This window comes from Saccharomycopsis crataegensis (genome assembly GCF_037102585.1).
Source record: "Saccharomycopsis crataegensis DNA, jcf7180000000077, whole genome shotgun sequence".
In the NCBI taxonomy this organism is placed as follows: Eukaryota; Fungi; Ascomycota; class Saccharomycetes; order Ascoideales; family Saccharomycopsidaceae; genus Saccharomycopsis; species Saccharomycopsis crataegensis.
Window position 1 is genome coordinate 572,150 of NW_027043824.1, and position 17,177 is coordinate 589,326.

General features: G+C 37.5%; 6 protein-coding genes across 6 annotated transcripts; 4 read left to right on the forward strand and 2 right to left on the reverse strand. All coding sequences in view use genetic code 12, as the record gives it.

Moving 5' to 3' along the window:
• Positions 1-224: 224 nt before the first annotated feature.
• On the reverse strand, positions 225-1,325 carry DASC09_027960 (chitin deacetylase; the record flags this gene model as incomplete). Its single annotated transcript, XM_064996399.1, has 1 exon — positions 225-1,325. The coding sequence occupies one exon, from the start codon at positions 1,323-1,325 to the stop codon at positions 225-227; it is 1,101 nt and encodes a 366-aa protein (XP_064852471.1).
• Positions 1,326-1,636: 311 nt separating this feature from the next.
• On the reverse strand, positions 1,637-2,620 carry RTS3 (Rts3p; the record flags this gene model as incomplete). The annotated part of the gene is made up of 1 exon (XM_064996400.1): positions 1,637-2,620. The coding sequence occupies one exon, from the start codon at positions 2,618-2,620 to the stop codon at positions 1,637-1,639; it is 984 nt and encodes a 327-aa protein (XP_064852472.1).
• Positions 2,621-3,434: 814 nt separating this feature from the next.
• On the forward strand, positions 3,435-4,673 carry DASC09_027980 (PDK/BCKDK family protein kinase; the record flags this gene model as incomplete). Its single annotated transcript, XM_064996401.1, has 1 exon — positions 3,435-4,673. One exon carries the CDS (start codon positions 3,435-3,437, stop codon positions 4,671-4,673), a length of 1,239 nt encoding a protein of 412 aa, XP_064852473.1.
• A 4,206-nt stretch (positions 4,674-8,879) lies between these two features.
• Positions 8,880-9,656, forward strand: TAE1 (N-terminal protein methyltransferase; the record flags this gene model as incomplete). The annotated part of the gene is made up of 1 exon (XM_064996402.1): positions 8,880-9,656. The coding sequence occupies one exon, from the start codon at positions 8,880-8,882 to the stop codon at positions 9,654-9,656; it is 777 nt and encodes a 258-aa protein (XP_064852474.1).
• Positions 9,657-10,177: 521 nt separating this feature from the next.
• CHO2 (phosphatidylethanolamine N-methyltransferase) lies at positions 10,178-13,090 on the forward strand (the record flags this gene model as incomplete). The annotated part of the gene is made up of 1 exon (XM_064996403.1): positions 10,178-13,090. One exon carries the CDS (start codon positions 10,178-10,180, stop codon positions 13,088-13,090), a length of 2,913 nt encoding a protein of 970 aa, XP_064852475.1.
• A 676-nt stretch (positions 13,091-13,766) lies between these two features.
• DASC09_028010 (uncharacterized protein) lies at positions 13,767-17,132 on the forward strand (the record flags this gene model as incomplete). Its single annotated transcript, XM_064996404.1, has 1 exon — positions 13,767-17,132. The coding sequence occupies one exon, from the start codon at positions 13,767-13,769 to the stop codon at positions 17,130-17,132; it is 3,366 nt and encodes a 1,121-aa protein (XP_064852476.1).
• Positions 17,133-17,177: the final 45 nt, after the last annotated feature.

Sequence of the window (17,177 nt, forward strand, 5' to 3'; positions counted from 1 at the left end):
GAAGTTGCAAACCAAATTTTTGGTGGTTGTTGCCGTAATTTTTTTTTTTCTCATACACATAAAAATTTCGATCATCATCATCATCATCATCATCATCCTATATAATTCTTATTACTGTATTTAATAATGCTATATGATATATAATTACTATGATTAAAGATAAATGTATATAATAAAAATGGGTCATCTACCATGATTCAAAATGAAACAACATTCATAAAACTTCAACTAACATAAATGAAATTTTCGTTCACATTGACAGCAGCAGCAGCCGCATACTCTTCGTTATCGACCCCAAACGTCTTGATGTACTCAACCCCATTGACACATTGCGCTGCGGTCAATTGATCATGGCCAATAATGTTGTTGGATAATTCAAGTGCAACGTCGATGGTCCGATCATGGGCATCGTGCTCCAATATCATTCCTCGTTTCTGTCCTCCAGACGATGCTAACCAACTTCTTGCCTCATCGAATATTTGTTGCTCAGTTCTTTGATTATTCAATAACTGCCAATCATAAGTATCATAATCCCATAACACCGCTTGCAATCCAAAGAGTCGTAAGATATGGCGGACTCGGTTATCGATGCCGCCATAAGGTGGCCGGAACCATTTTGGAATATGATTTCCGGTGGCATTCATCGCCCATATTGACCATTCAATCTCGGCAATGATTTGTTCATTGGTCAATGATGGAAGAAACTTGTGGCCCCAAGTATGGCTACCGATAAGGTGCCCTTTAGCCTGGATTTGTTTATAAATCTCTGGGTACTTGACCACGTTAATCCCAAGGGTGAAAAAGGTGGTGGGGTGTTGTAAATTGTCCAATAATCTTGTGGTCACCGGAGATGGACCATCATCGAAACTTTGTGATAATTTGGGACAAGTGTAGATATCATCTTGGGCCACACATTTGTGGCAATCAAACGAGCATCCTGTTCTATCACCAGGACAGGCCCCCATTTCATGAATAGGAACACTGTTAGGAATTTGGTTCATGTCAATGAAACTAAGAGGCACGTACGGTGGGTCTATTCCTGGCCATTCTTTTAAATAAGTGAAATCCGCTAACCATTCAGGGAAAGGTTGGGTGGCCGAAATACTCCCGTCGTAACCCACGGGGGACATCGAGTCTTTGAAATGTTTGGTGGAGTCTTTTGATATCACCACGATTTCTCTATTTTGTTTACCATGGTCCAGAGGTTGAGAAATGGCATGTGAAGAGTAAACCAGATGAAAAAGTAGCAAAGAATTTAATAAAATGATGGCGAGTGAGCCCATTATTCTAGATGGTGGATGATATTTGTTTTTTGTTTTATTCATAAGCGGGGGATTAATATGTAATGAAATCAATATTATGATGAAGTATTTTTTTGTAGTTGAACGAATATTAAAGTGAAATTAAAAAAAAAAAAAAAGAATCAGAGAGTGATATCTATTCATTTATTTATTTATTTGGTTTTTGGATAAAGTGTCACAAACACAGACAATAATGGTTCTACATGATGCATGCCACGGGTTACTAACAAATAATAATAATAATAATAATAATAATAATAATAATAATAATAAAAAATCACAAACTATTTAAGAGATATTGAAAGAACTGAAAAACAAATATATATATATATATCCTAATAATCTTCAAGTGATGATTGAAGAATATCTGAAGATTTGCCCATTTTATTATCCGAAGCATCGACATTTCGCAACTCTTTACCATTTCTCGGAATATTTGGCCCCGGCAGCATTATTTTGTCATTATCACTAATCACTATAGCTGAATCGTCAGGATTACTGTCTAATTTATAATTATGGAATGGACTAAGGGTTGTAGAGTTGGCAGAGACATCACTGAACCTATGATGATGATGATTATTATTATTATTATTGCCTGTTCTACTGGAAGTGGAAAACCGTTTTCTCGGACATGACCCATCATTATCGACTAAGGACGATGAGAATCTTCTAGAGCAAGCTCCTCCGGATAGCGACGAGCTTCTAGAGACTCCGATATTGGGGTTATTGTTGATCTGGGCTTTCAAGATTTTATTTTCTTCTTTTAGTTGGTTGATTTCTCTCATCAATTTCAACACAATAGCGTCTTGTTCACGTTCCATCAAATCAATAATTTCCCCACTCCCCATCCTGGGGGCGTTAGCATTATTAGCATTAGCATTATTATTATTATTATTATTGCTGGAAAATGAGTTTCTTGGAGTGGAAGAGGCTGAAGAAGAGGAGGCAAAACTTCTTGACAAATCAGGAGAAGAAATCTTTTTCCTGGCCACCATCACCAGGTCATTGGAAGGCCTTCTTAGCCTGGCACTGGCACTGGCGGTGGTGTATGTGTCGTTGCGAGAATCCAAGGGCAAATTCAAATTCATCAACGGAGAAGATTTACTCTCGGGGGTCATTGGTAGTTTTATTTCTGGGCCAGAATCCGAGGTTCTTGAGGGGGCAAGGGATGGAGAGTAGTCCCAAGTGGTGGACGATGAAGGGATGAAGGATGAGGAAGAGTTGGACAGCAGGAGCAGCAGCAGCAGCAGCAGCAGCAAGTGGTGGCGTTTGTGTCTTGTTGGGTTATAAACCGGTTTATTATTGTTGTCTTGGTTCATTATTATATATTATGTTTGTGAGATTAGTATGGCAAATGATTTGAAAAAAAAAATTGTGATGGTTGGAGGGACAATAACGAAATCCCGGCAAAACGTGGGTGATTTATATATAGTGGGAAATAGATGGCCAGGAGTGCAGGAAAGAACAATAGAGGAAAGAGAGAGAGAGAGATGTAGAGATAGAGATAGAGAAATGGAGAGAGATCTGCGATGATTTGATTTGGAGGGTATATTATATCAATAAGGACGGTGTGTTTGATATAGTATATAATAAGTGAGCACAGCCTGCGATTAATAATCTCAGCAGCAGCAGCAGCAACCGCAATAGCACGGACGGTGGTTGATTTAATATATTTATATTTATATACGACACACACACACACACACACACAGCGCACCGCCACTCTGCGATCGTTGCGGTTGACAGGAAAAAGGAAAATGGAAAAAGGAAAATGGAAAATGGAAAATGGAAAATGGAAAATGGGCGAAGACAAAGAAAACCACACAGTCGGTGGGTTGATGGGTGATGGGTGATGGATGATAGATGATGGATGATGGATGATGATACAGACACCATCCATCAGTTACAGAATAGAGTAACGGAACAGTATATAATATATACATATATATATAATGTATAACATAATATAGTATAACATAATATAACATAATGTAACAGCTCATTACCCTACTCCCCTTTCCCCGGATTCTGTCACCTCTTTCTTTCTCTCTCTCTCTCAATGTTCAATGTTTGCACCTCTTGCTCACTATCTCAATATTATTCTCTAATAGATACGATACCTCTCGACCACCAATGAGTATCAACAAGTCTTTGCTAGATAAAATATACACCTACGCAAAGTACCCTCCCACAGGGGTCTCCATTAGACAAATGGTCAACTTTGGCGTCCACCCCAACGTTGGCACATTATTCAGAGCATCGCAGTTCGTGGTCGAGGAATTGCCCATCAGGTTGGCCCACAGAATAAAGGAGTTGGATCATTTACCCAATGGCCTAAGCTTGAACCCGTCTATTGTCGAAGTCAAGCATTGGTACGCCAAATCCTTCGATGAATTAACCAGCTTACCCCGGCCGCAGATCGCCGGCGATTTAAAGAAATTGTTGTATCCCACCTCCATTAATGATCATCACAGAAAATACTACGTCGACTTACCCGATACCATCTACTGCTCATCAGATATCTACGAATACAACGATCTTGTCACCAACACTTTGACCAAGATCAAAAAGCGCCACGATCCCACGGTGGCCACCATCGCCAAAGGCGTGCTCGAATGGAAGCACCTCACAAAGGGCCCCGATGTCATTGACTCTTCCATCCAACAATTCCTTGATCGGTTCTATATGTCCCGAATCGGCATCAGGATGTTGATTGGCCAACACATTGCATTAAACAAAGAACCACTAAGAGATGATTACGTCGGGATCATTTGCAAACACACCAACGTTGGTGATTTGGCCCAAGACGCCATTGAAAACGCCCGGTACATATGTGAACAGTACTTCGGGCTCTACGAGGCCCCGAAAGTCGAGCTCTACTGTGCCGATAACATCGAGTTCATGTACGTGCCATCTCATTTGATGCATATGTTGTTTGAGATCCTCAAGAACTCCCTTCGGGCTACGGTGGAGTATCATTTAATGAAGCAGCAGCAGCAGCAGCAGCAATTAAAAGGCGATGCGTTTGATATTTACAACCTTGAGTTCCCGCCAATTAAAGTCATTGTCGCCAATGGGAACGAGGACATCACCATCAAAATCAGTGACGAAGGTGGAGGGATCCCTAGAAGCGCCATGCCTTTGATATGGACGTATTTGTACACTACCGCAAAGGATATTCCCGATATTGATAATATTGGGGAGAATGAGTTCATTGCCCCAATGGCCGGTTTGGGTTACGGGATCTCTTTGAGTAGGTTATACGCCAGGTATTTTGGCGGCGATTTGAAATTGATCAGTATGGAAGGGTATGGTACTGATGCTTATATACACTTGAATAAATTGGGGGGCTCGACTGAGCCGTTGCCATGAAAGAATGGTGAATTTTTTTATATTATTAATGGTACTAGAGAGAGATTATTATTTCCAAAAAATTGGATTAGATTTGTGTAAAAACGATGATCATGTGGGATAATTGGCTTATTAAATTGCGTAATTACAACAATAATAAGGATGACGATGTTCCGTGTGGGGGGGAGGGAGGAGAAGGGGATTCTCTATTATTTTTTGTATGATGACTTAAAAATTGGGTAGCAATGTTCTCAATCTCCGTAGTGATTCACTTATCTTCCCAGTAGCTACAACAAATTATCCTTATCCTTATCTTTCTCTAATCTTATCTTATTTCATCTTTTCTTATCTTATCGTAATAGATTGTCACTCTGATCGTTATCGTTATCTAGTTTTCTAAATCACATTTACGCTCCTATCTTTAGTTTGCTATCTATCTTATCTAATCATGGTATTCACTTGTCTGTATACTGCTGATCAGACAATACTAATTGTCCATATATACCCCTTACCACACACAATAATAAGATCATCGTAGCGTCATGATAATAATTATGGCGGTGTCCCAACCGGATCGGTGAAAATTGCCGTGCCAAAACAACATACATGGATTGAATAATATATGGTCAATTGCAACAACCACTCCAACTTTGAGCATTACCTGTCGGATATCAAGTTAGTTTATCTTAACCCAAAAACCTTGACAGATTACAAGCCATATCAGTTAGGCTATCCCTCCCCAGTAATCACAATCGCCAAGATCATACTATACTAATTACATATGGAGTGGGAAAAAAAAAAAAAAAAAAACGGTCAGGGCGCCTCAAAATGTATTACAGAAGGAAGTGTCAAATAATATATGTATATATATTATTATGTATATCAGGTATAGAAATTTATTACTTGAGGATTCAGTAATTCTTCTGAGCTCGAAGTAAGTAGCTGTTAACAAAAATATCTTAGAGAAACACTGGACCAACCCCAAACCAAACTTTATCCAGCTGTAATATTCGAAAGTACTCTACCTAATTATGCTGGTACCCTCACTCTTCTTCCCTCATATGGAGCACTTTTGCTATTTAACAAGCAAGTTACCTGATAATATCCCAAACCAGGGTATGGTTGAATACAGCTGCTGCTCGAGCTGTTTCCGCATTCTAAAGAGATGATATATAGATTGGGTATAGTTTAAACACATCTTCGGTATTTTTAAGGAATTTCACAACAATTGCTTAAAACCAAACTACTATGGGAGGAGAACAAGGGGGAAGGGGAAGGGGAAAGAGAGAGAGAGAGAGAGAGAGAGAGAGAGAGAGTAAGATCTTCAAGAACCAAAGAAACGATTACCAGTAAACCCCCTGTGAACCCCCCCAATACTAGATGTCGTTGAGGGACATCGTCATATCATGCATGAAAAAGAAACCCACACAATAGAATCATGAGAACTATAACATAGAATATATATGTATAGTAACGATACTACTATTTCACGTGAAGTAGAATAATAATTACTGTCTGTTTATCAAAAATACAGTGATAAGGGAGAATAATAATAACAATGTCTCTTTGATTATTATTATTAGTATACATCTATATTTGTACACAAAAAGGTTTTGTATATTGATAATAACAATCACATGCCAAAAGATAAATGATGAAGAAAAAATAAAGAAGATTAATTGATTTGATGAAGCTTGATTATGTTTTCTTTCCTATCATTACGATGATGGTTGTACGAAAAAGGAATGAAAACTCTTCGCGTGAGATTTATTAAAATGCAGCAACAATCAAATATATATTTATATTAGCATTCTGTTGATTTGCAGCACTTTTCGAACCTCTCTTATATATATATAATACCATTTATTCAATATATATATTATATAATACGAATCCTTCATTCCTCTGTTACCTCTATTCTTTCGAGAAGTTTCCAAAATTCTTCAGGTTTATCATCTAAATCTTCACACACAAAAGCAAGTTCCTTTTCTGTTGCCTTTTCTGAAAAAAAAAATGAGCAAATCTTCGGATTCTGAATCAAAATTCAAACTTTCGTTTAGCTCCAGGGTATAATTAACAAACTCTCTCATTATACGTGCACAACAATTACCAATTTTTTCATTAGCAATGTTGAAAAGTATTTTGTAATCGTCCTCAAAAGCACGATTCAAATCTTTCATCATACCCCACTGTTTTTCTTTTTTCTCTTGTGGGTTTCTTCTTGCTGATATTATTGTTGATGAAGAAAAACCAAAATCAAGTAGCTTGACGTCAACCAAGTTTTTGACAAATAGATTGGCGCCCCGAATATCACCATGTCCCACCCCGGCACAGTGAATTTTACTGATGCAAATCAAGGCAGACCTCAAAAATTGCATATGATGTTATCTCATTAATAAAGAGAGTACTGTAGTAGTAGAATGTTTTTTGATGACTATTGAAATTTGTGGATGAGGAAACTTCTGGAACACATCGAAGGTATTCAAAGATTTTATACAATTCACCCCCAAAGCCTATGACGAGAGACTATGCACTGTAAGCTTTCTCTCCAAAAACAACGTCTGGTTTGCGTTTAGAAATCTCTTTTAACACCAACCTACCGTCTTTACCTTCACCATAATACTTATTAGCTTCTGAAAACCTTTCTATTTGTTTCATCAAATTTATCTTCCAATTTTCATCAACAATGCTTTTCAAACCTCGATCGTACTGCGTCCCAAAGAAATCTTTCTGCTTCGCTTCACTAATCTCCTCGAAGGCGAACTTCAAATAGTTGTATATCAATACTCTGTTAATGTCGCTGCCGAGAGATCTTTGTTCTTTTTGCTTGGATAAAAATGCAGCAAACAACTTTCCAATAAACGAGCTGGCAATATTTGTTCTCTCAGCTAAATCTAGCCGTGATTGTTTGGCCTTCAATGTTGTTTTTAAGAACCTGAGAATTGCACCACCAAGAGGTACTTTTGAAGTATCAATGACTTGGCAGGCGATAACGCCATCGGCCAAAATTTGAATTATTAGTTGATTATTACTTCTCAAGAAGAAAAACGCTTTCGGACTGAAACCAAAATACTTTGGCAATTGTCCTCCGTGGCTGTTGTGCTCCATTTGGAAGCTTTTGAAGCTTTCTAAAACAGAGTATTCTTGTTCAAATTTAAGCTCAATACATTTTATGTATTCATCAGCATTTTCATCTTCTTTCTCTTCTTCATCTTCTTGATATTCAATCACAATATCAGGTTTGCATACTATTTTTTCTCCAATGGGAAATGACGATTGTGTTTTCGATTGTAACTCCAAATTTGACCACCCAATAAATGGTAAAATTGCAAATATATTATCCAAGACCATACAAAGAAACATTTCAAATGCGGACTCATTTTCAACCGCTGTTATCTTATTATAAAACCTAACATTTACTCAAAAATCTAATTTTTTTTGGAACATTAATTAAGTTAATTTCGCTCAACAACAGCGCTCCACCAAATGTTTCAAAGTAGAACATAGGAATTTCTGAATCGGCCCTTCTCTCCTTGATATAATCTTCAACTGATTTAGACTGTTGATTGCTTCCTTCTGTTGTATTTTGCATGGTACCTGATGTTTCATTTCTTAGTTGGCTTCCTTCTTTTTTCTTCTCTTTAACTTTATTTGGGAAACAACTCTTCGAGAATATAAACTGTAAGGTGGCAAAGATACCAAAAAACTGACTCGTCTGTAAATCTAAACTTTCAGCGAACCTTTAAACAGTCCTTTTACGGACAAGTCTAGTGGCGCCTAAACCTGAAAAATCAAAACTGGTTTGAGGAAGCGAGCTTTTTTTCAATTCCTTTGTATATTTCTTTGTTTAGATGGAAATTGTTTGCTTCACATAAATATAAAGGTAGGTAGATTTTCAGATATTGTGTAAGAGGTATTTGCTAACGGTATTTAGTGTGATTTCTAACAAAATGGAGTGAAGTGAATTTAATATGTTTATATGCACTTTTTATACCATTGTGGTGGTATTTATTAGTATACCAATAGTGCGGATGTATGTGTGTCACATGATATACCAGCATTGAGGTACTTATTATCAAGGATTATTACCGCTGTAGTGGTATATGATTGAAACGCTACGCGCACACAGAGAACTTTCACTTTTTTTTTTTTTTTTTTTTTTTGACCTTCCCCAAATCATCGCTCAAATATCAAATATTATTATTATTATTATTATTAATTTTCAATATGCCAGCGAAATTAGAGATTACAGATCAACCGGCTCTTGGAAACGATATTGACGAAGAAGTCCCTGTTGACAAATTCATTGATTATTCCGATGGTCTCAATTACTGGCGGTCGATTCCCGCAACCGTCGACGGGGTATTGGGAGGGTTTGGCGAGGACACTGTTGTGCCAAAACGGGATATCAGCGGCTCAATAACTTTCCTCCGTAAACTTTCATCAAGAATGCGGCCGGCTAAGGGAGAAATCAAGTACGGGTTCGAATTGGGGGCGGGGATCGGGAGAGTTTCAAAAAATTTGTTAAGCAAGTACTGTGATAAAGTCGATTTACTCGAATATAACGAACATTTCGTAGCACAAATGGACGAGGAATTGGCAGAGTTGAAGGCCCAAGGGAAATTGGGGGAGATTTTCAATATGGGAATGCAGGATTACCACCAGACTTGGAAAAACGATAGGAAATACTGGTTGGTATGGTGCCAGTGGTGTCTTGGGTACTTGAACGATGATTTACTAGTGGAGTTTTTGAAGTTCATGAAGTCTACTCTTAGTGAAAACGGGACGATTATCGTGAAGGAAAACACCTGTATAAATATCTCCGACGATGATATCTTTGATGATGAGGACAGTTCGGTGACGAGAACCGATTCGAAATTCAAAGAGATTTTCGCAAGAAGCGGGTTGAAGTTGATCGCCCAGGATGTGCAAAAAGGGTTGCCCAAAGAGTTATATCCTGTTAAGATGTATGCTTTGAAACCTGACCCGAGCTTTGTCGAATGATGATCTGGAATGAACGCCCTCGTTATTTTTGACAGTATTTAGAGCAAATTCGTGAATGTATTATTAAAAGAAGAAAAAAAATAATTGTTATAGAAACTCTTTTATTGTAGTATCCATCAAAGATATATTTATTCTTCCGTGTAATATACATTATAGAGCCAAATAATAATAATAATAATAATAATAATAATAATAATAATAATAATAATAGTGTTTTGCCAGGTGAAATCTTGTGGAGACGACGCAGATTCACATGCCACTGACGAAGCCGCCCGCACCGCTGGTGCCTGTCTCCCGCGCATACCCAAAAGACTCAACATTATTTCCACAATCACAATGAATTTGTCAATCTTTTTGCCCATACAACAAAAAAAAAAAAAAAATTGGAAAAACTTCCCAACTTTTTTCATATCTTCTTATCATTCGTTTATTCCTATTTAAGTAGAAAACTTCTGCTATTTTCTCTTGTTGATCTTCTTCGATTGGTTCTTTTTTGACACATTCTGAAGTGGATTGCTATTATGACAAACCGCAACAAGAATCATCATTCCAAAAATAACATCGCCGCCGCCGCCGCCACTGGTGCTGCTCTGGCCAGCCATTATGGGAAAGCCCATTCGGGCCAAGTGTTCAAAGACGATCTAGTGACTTATGACATGGTCCAGTCGTTGCTCAACCCGTTTATTAAGAAATCATTCTTCGACTACTTGATCATTGTGTCGTTGGCGATCAATGTCGCGGGGTTCTACTACTTATACCTGAATCCTCAATTAAACCACTGGATCATTCCAACGTTCGTTACCGGCTACTTCTTTTGGAGAATTTCGTACAATTTGGGGATCGGGATCTTACTCTATAACCAATCGAACTATAATTCGATGACCGATTTTGCCACAAACCACCAATTATTCAATTATTCCAGCGATACCAAACCCCGCACGAGGATCCAGAATTTCATCGAGATGAATTTCCAAATCAAATACGGGGACAAGTTCAAAATCACCAACTACCCCATTGATTTCAACACCTGGTTGCTTTTCCGGAACTTTGTCGATTTGATCCTCATGCAGGACTTCATGAACTATTTCATTTTGTTTATTGCTTGCCTCGTGCAAAACTCTGCTTATTCCATGGGGTCTGAACAGCCAATCCTTTTTTATTCCCGGTGGACGTTCGGGATCCTTTTTATTTTACTCAATTTCGTAGTCAAACTCGACGCGCATCACGTCATCAAAGATTTCGCATGGTACTGGGGTGATTTCTTTTATTTGAAAATCAATAATGAAGAACTTGTGTTCGATGGGATCTTTGAACTTTTCCCTCACCCAATGTATTCCATCGGGTATATTGGATATTATGGGTTTGCGTTGTTGAGCAGATCCCATTTGGTGTTGGCGGTGAGTTGCATTGCCCACTTATGCCAGTTTTTGTTCCTTCATTATGTTGAAGACCCTCACATCCACAAGACTTATGGCGGAGCGGCCCAAGTTGGGGATTTATTGACCATTGATGATTATGATATTAAATTGAAACCGATGTTTTTCTTCAACAATTTCTGTTGGTTGAGACCGGCAGATTATTTGATTGTAATTGTGAATTTGGTGGGGTTGTTCTTTGGGATAACTTATAAATCCCAGGACCCAAATTTCAATTTGGTGTTATTTATCATTAATTTGGGGTTGAAAGTTGGGTTCACCGCTTTGACTTCCGGAATGTTGTATTTCCAATCGACGAAGAAATCGTTCACCAAACGGTATTTGAAATATGATTTGAATTTCATCGATGCGTTCAATAACTGGTGCGTTTACTATAATTTCCAATTATTGATTAATATCAATGTTTTGGTATCGTTGTTCATTAGAGAGTTTATTTCCACCAATAATTTGTACTCGATGTCTTGGAGCTCATTCATTGCATTGCATCAAAAGGACAGTTTGTTTCTTTTCAGGTTATTCATCGGGACGTTTATGTTGCTACTCAATTTCCTTTGCGAATCGTCGATCCTTGAATCAATTGGTATTTATTCTTGGTTTTACGGGGACTTCTTCCTTCCAAATTGGAAAGATAAGAAATTGACCAGGACCGGGGTTTACAAGTACTTGAACAACCCAGAAAATATTTTGGGGATTTGTGGGGTATGGGGGTTATCGATCATTTGCTTTAATTCTCATTATTTATTCATTTTGGCAATGGTGTGGTCGTTATGCAAGATCTTATTTATCAAGTTTGTCGAAACCCCACACATGGTCAAACTTTATGGAGAATCACAAGTGAATTATGATAGCGGGTTTAGAAAAACTTTCAAAAAAATCATTCCCAAGAAAATCAGAGACAGGGCCAGTTTTTCCAAACCATCGCGTCCAGAAATCTTGAAGTCATCATCATCATCATCATCATCGGTGGCAGCAGAAAAACAATTCGATGGGATTTCGTTTGAGACTCCTAATCCATTCATTACAATCTCCAAAACCGATCCGGATTACCAAATTGAATTACTCAATGTTGCAGTTGAACCATGTACCACCATCAATTCACAATCAAAAAAAAATAAGACCAAATTATCAATTGCCTTGGGTAATCCCATCAAATTCTATTACCGGATCCCTAAAAAACACAATAAATTCAACTGGGTGGGGTTATACCGAGTGGTCAACACTTTCAATGATAGTACCACCACGTTAATAACTTCCAAAAACCATTGGGTGGCCATTGATCCAACCGCTTATGATAATCGTTACCTTGGACATGAACATATTAAAGAAAACCGTCAGGTTTATAAATCGAAATTTGTTTTCAAAGACTCCCAATTTGAAGAAGGAGTCTTGGAATTCAATAACCAGTTGCAGTATTGGGAACCGGGGGTATATGAATTACGTTATCATTATAGTGACGGGCACGACGTGGCGTTGATTTCCCAGGCGTTTGAAATGAAATTCCTTAAGGTCGAGCTCCCTGATGATTCCAACGATGAGGAAGCGGTAATGAAATTCCAAAGATCGTTGTTTGACATGTTGGTGAACACCCACGGTTTGTTGAAATTCGAGTTTGTTGACGGGCATGGTAAATTACAACAATTCAAAGTTGGCAGTATGCAGGATGATTTCGTCAGTATCATCATTGAGTACTTGAACGCTTATTCTGGAGAAATCTTAGCGAGCGATGATTTGAAGAAGAATTTGAATTTGAAACACTTGAACTCGTATAATGTCGAAGAGTACAAGAAGAAACAATTGTTCAAGATTTTGAAAAGATTGAGCTACGTGATCAAGAATTCCATTGGGAATAATAATGCTGATGGTGATGAAGACGATGAGTTGGGAAGTACCATTGATATTGAGTTTTCAAGGGAGATTCTCATCCAAGAGAAGACTTTGAAGAATTTGTTTGATAGAATCATTAAAGTGCAAAAGATCTTGGACGAGATTGCCAATTAAATATCCGAAGTAGCAGCATTGTTATTCTACAAAAAGTAAATAAATAAATAAATATATATATATAAACATCAAAATTCATCTAGAAAAATATATACCAAAAGCTATTACTATTTCGTCTATGTTAAATTCGTCTAGAAAATTTATGAAATATTTACATTTCATTTATGTTGAACTAATTTAGAAAATGTATATATTATAATATTGCCATACCATATATATATATATATATATATATATATATGTTTTTGTTTTGTGTGTGGGGAGGGCATAAAAAAAAATAAGGGTTGCCTTCACTTCACTTCACTTCACTTCACTTTTTATGTGCAAATGATGACAGAACAGGCATGCTTCCTTCTCCTTCTCCTCCCCATGCATGAGGGAATGAATGAATGAATGAATGTCTCACCAATTTCAGTGATGCTATAAAAAGTGCAGTGATTCCCACACATTTCTTTGAAGAAATATATATATATATATATATATGTATATCTTCCCAGACCTCTTCTTCTCTAGTGCTCCAATTTTCCCACCCAGGAACTCTTCTCAATTTCATCCCAATCCACCTAGATAGCTCCTCCTACCATTTGACGGCGACAGGAAGGATATTATTTTTATCTGCTCTCTTTTTGTTTCCTCCTTTTAATTTTTCTTTTTTTTTTTTGCTTCCCTGAACAAAATGTCAAGTTCTGATACATCATCATCATCTTCTACTATCCATGATGTTTCAATTCCCATAAACTCAACTACCCCCAGACTATCCGACTCTTCGTCTATGAATACCCACCCGCTGATGGAAGTGATAGCCCCGATTCTTGAGTTCTTAGACACGTTGTTACAATCCCCAGATCTGCGTTCCCAACAATGGCCCAATTATCGGGAATTATTGATGGCCACCAACCGGAGTTTGAATTCCCTTGACACAAGCCTAGATCTTGATTGGTTCCATCATCTTTATGAGACCCAGATCTTGCCGAAGTTTCTGTCATCCAGGGATGAAATATTGAAATTCACAAGAAAAAGGTTCCACACCGATTACGAGCGGGGTATCAAAGCAAAAATTGATAATCTCTTTGGGTGTGTTGTGATTTTTGAATCTCAAAAGAAGATCACCGAATGGTTGAAGTTCAACAATAATAATGAGGATGATGATGATGATGATGATGATTTCGATGGTTTGGAATCCAATAGACCTCAATTGTTAAAGTGTTTGGAGACTTATTATTCATTAATTCCTCTCATTATTCGGATTATTGATAATAATAATAAGGCATTCAAGGGTATTTTAAAAAACACTAATCTCTTGATCCCGCTATTACATCTTTGTGTGTTTATGTTGAAACTCAATCCTGAGATGGACCAAGATCTCATTAATCTCTTCACAATATTTGTGTCGTTCCATCTAGTCGATGATGATTTGTTTGTGGCCCTAGTTAGGGCCATTGATGGTGAAGAGCTGGGAACTTTCACTACCATTTGGGGAAAGTTCTTGGTTAGTGATTTACCAAAAACTCATCATCCAGGAATCATCACCGTTTATCAACGAGTTTCCCAAAGTTATAAATTGCAAGCCGATACTAATAATAACCTACCACCACCAATACAACAACAACAACAACAACAACAACAACAAAAATTTATCAAGGAACTTTTCCCAGGTTTCAAATTAGGAGCCGCGATTGTTGATCTTCCTATAAGATTACGCCAAGTACAACAAGTATCACACCTTCTTGAACTGGTCTTACAAGACAATGATGGTGGTAGTGCTGAGAAGTCTTCCAAGTTATTAAGGATGTTACATCAATTAAAATATCATTTATCCGGTACCGATATCGATGATGAGTTATTATGTCTGATAATATTATCGTATTCTAACATCGATGCACTAATGCTTCTTGGGAATTTGTACAAGTTGGCCAATGAGAAAATATCGTTTTCCACGGATCGTTTACCCTTGATGAAATCACTTGCCAATGGGTTGACGTTACACATTGCGGAATTCTCTTATATGAACCGCCGTTGTATCACCATCATCATTGACGGGGCTGAATGTTTGATACAGAAAATCTTGAGTTCCCACACTGAGTACGCCAAGTTGGTGGAGCTCGAACAATCGGATAAATTACAATTCCTGATGGTGTTTGAATTCTTGGACCATTTCTCGGAATTGAAATTCGATAAATGGTGGGATGATGAAAGACTCGAGCCTTCGAAACATGAGTACCAAATTAATCTTGTTTATTATTTATACTTGGCGTTATTGAAGATCAGGGAACCATTGGAAGTGGGTGGATACTACTACTACTACAACAACAACAACTTCGGCGACCCAATGTTGATGCTTCATGTGAAATATTTCCCAATATCCAGTAATTTATGTCTTGTAGGATTATTCTGCAAATTGATTATTGGATTATCGATGAAAATCCTCCAAGGTTTGGATCCCGTTGCTACCGTGGGGGTCAGGCGAGTGCTAACTGAACTTTTACCATTTGATGAAATTGCTCATCAACCAAAACTCAATTTTGTCTACTCACTGAAATTATCCTCCTCCCGTTCCTCGAAAACTAATCCCCAGTCCTCTAACCAAAGTCCACTGACATTATCCTCCTACACCAATTCATGGTCGTCCAACAGTCCATCTGAAGAATTATTAACCAAAATGAGAAAATTCGATAAATTGTCACGATGTTTGGAATTGGCCCTTGACATTTTCTACAAAATCATCAAGAATTTACGATTGACTAATATACTAAATGATCCCCATGATGGATTATTGAGAATCTCTTTTGATGCCTGTTTTGCCGCGGGGTTAGTGGGACAGAAATCCCTGGATCTTGCCACAGGAAATCTGGAAATGTTTTATGATAATGGATCGACAGGCGGTATTTATTTGCAAATGGTGAGGAAAATCTTACAAGAATTGGCTGGGGTGGGTAACGATGATAATGGTGGTAGTGGTAGTGGTAGTGGTAGTGGTAGTGGGGCGGGGTTTGCGGAATTGGTGAAGTATTGTATTGATGTTAATAAACGAGATTTGAGTTTTTTAAAGCTTACGAAGAACATCATCATTGGTGAATTATCTAATCTTCAACTGGTGAAACAGTCTATTGAATCATCATCTTCTTCAATTGTTGGGGGTTATCTAGATATCTTGCGAGGGATTATTGGTGATGATGATGATGATGATGATGATGATGATGATGATGATGATAATGATGATGATTCACAATCTAATCAAGTTGCAAAATCATCGAGAACTTTGGTATTGCAATTAAAAGATTTACAGAAATATTTACAACTGGAGAAGATTTCCAAGAATGATTTTCCTTCTTCTTCTTCTTCTTCTTCTGCTTCTGCTTCTGCTTCGTATTCTTTTTCTCCTGCCATTAGAAACCGTGGTGGAACTGCAATTCAAGGATCTAACCAAATCTACAACATTGCCAATTTGAAAATTAGTACTACTCCATCATTGAACCATCAACATTTCACAGCCCCGTTCCACGGCAAAAATAATCATAAAGGAGGTATAACCAATTACCAACCATCTTCATCATCATCCCCCCATTCTGCTCGGTTCACAGAATCTGGGGGATCGTATTCTTATTGTGGATCGACGATGAATGGTCAAGTTGATACACTGGGAGTTAAAGATGGCAAGGGGATCAATTCATTCGGGAATGGTATGGTTCATAATAATGTGAATTCTCGGGGTATTAATAATCACCAGAACAATTATAACGGTGGGGATAATGTTAAGATGGCCAATTATTATAATGTGGATTCCAATTATTCAATGCCGAATAATAATAGTAATAATAATAATAATAATAATAGGAATAGGAATAATAATGGTAATTCGAACTATTCATTTCTGAATTATAATGGCAGTAATTCCAATTATCAATTCAATAATGGTGGTAATTTTAATGGTGGTCAAGCATCTACTGGGTCATACAATGCTGCATACAATGCGGCATCATTTGATACCACCAATAATAATAATAATAATAATAATAATAAGAATAATATTACAGGTTATTAGAATTCCCACTTTCAATTAAAAACTCATATAAATGATGTCTTTGCA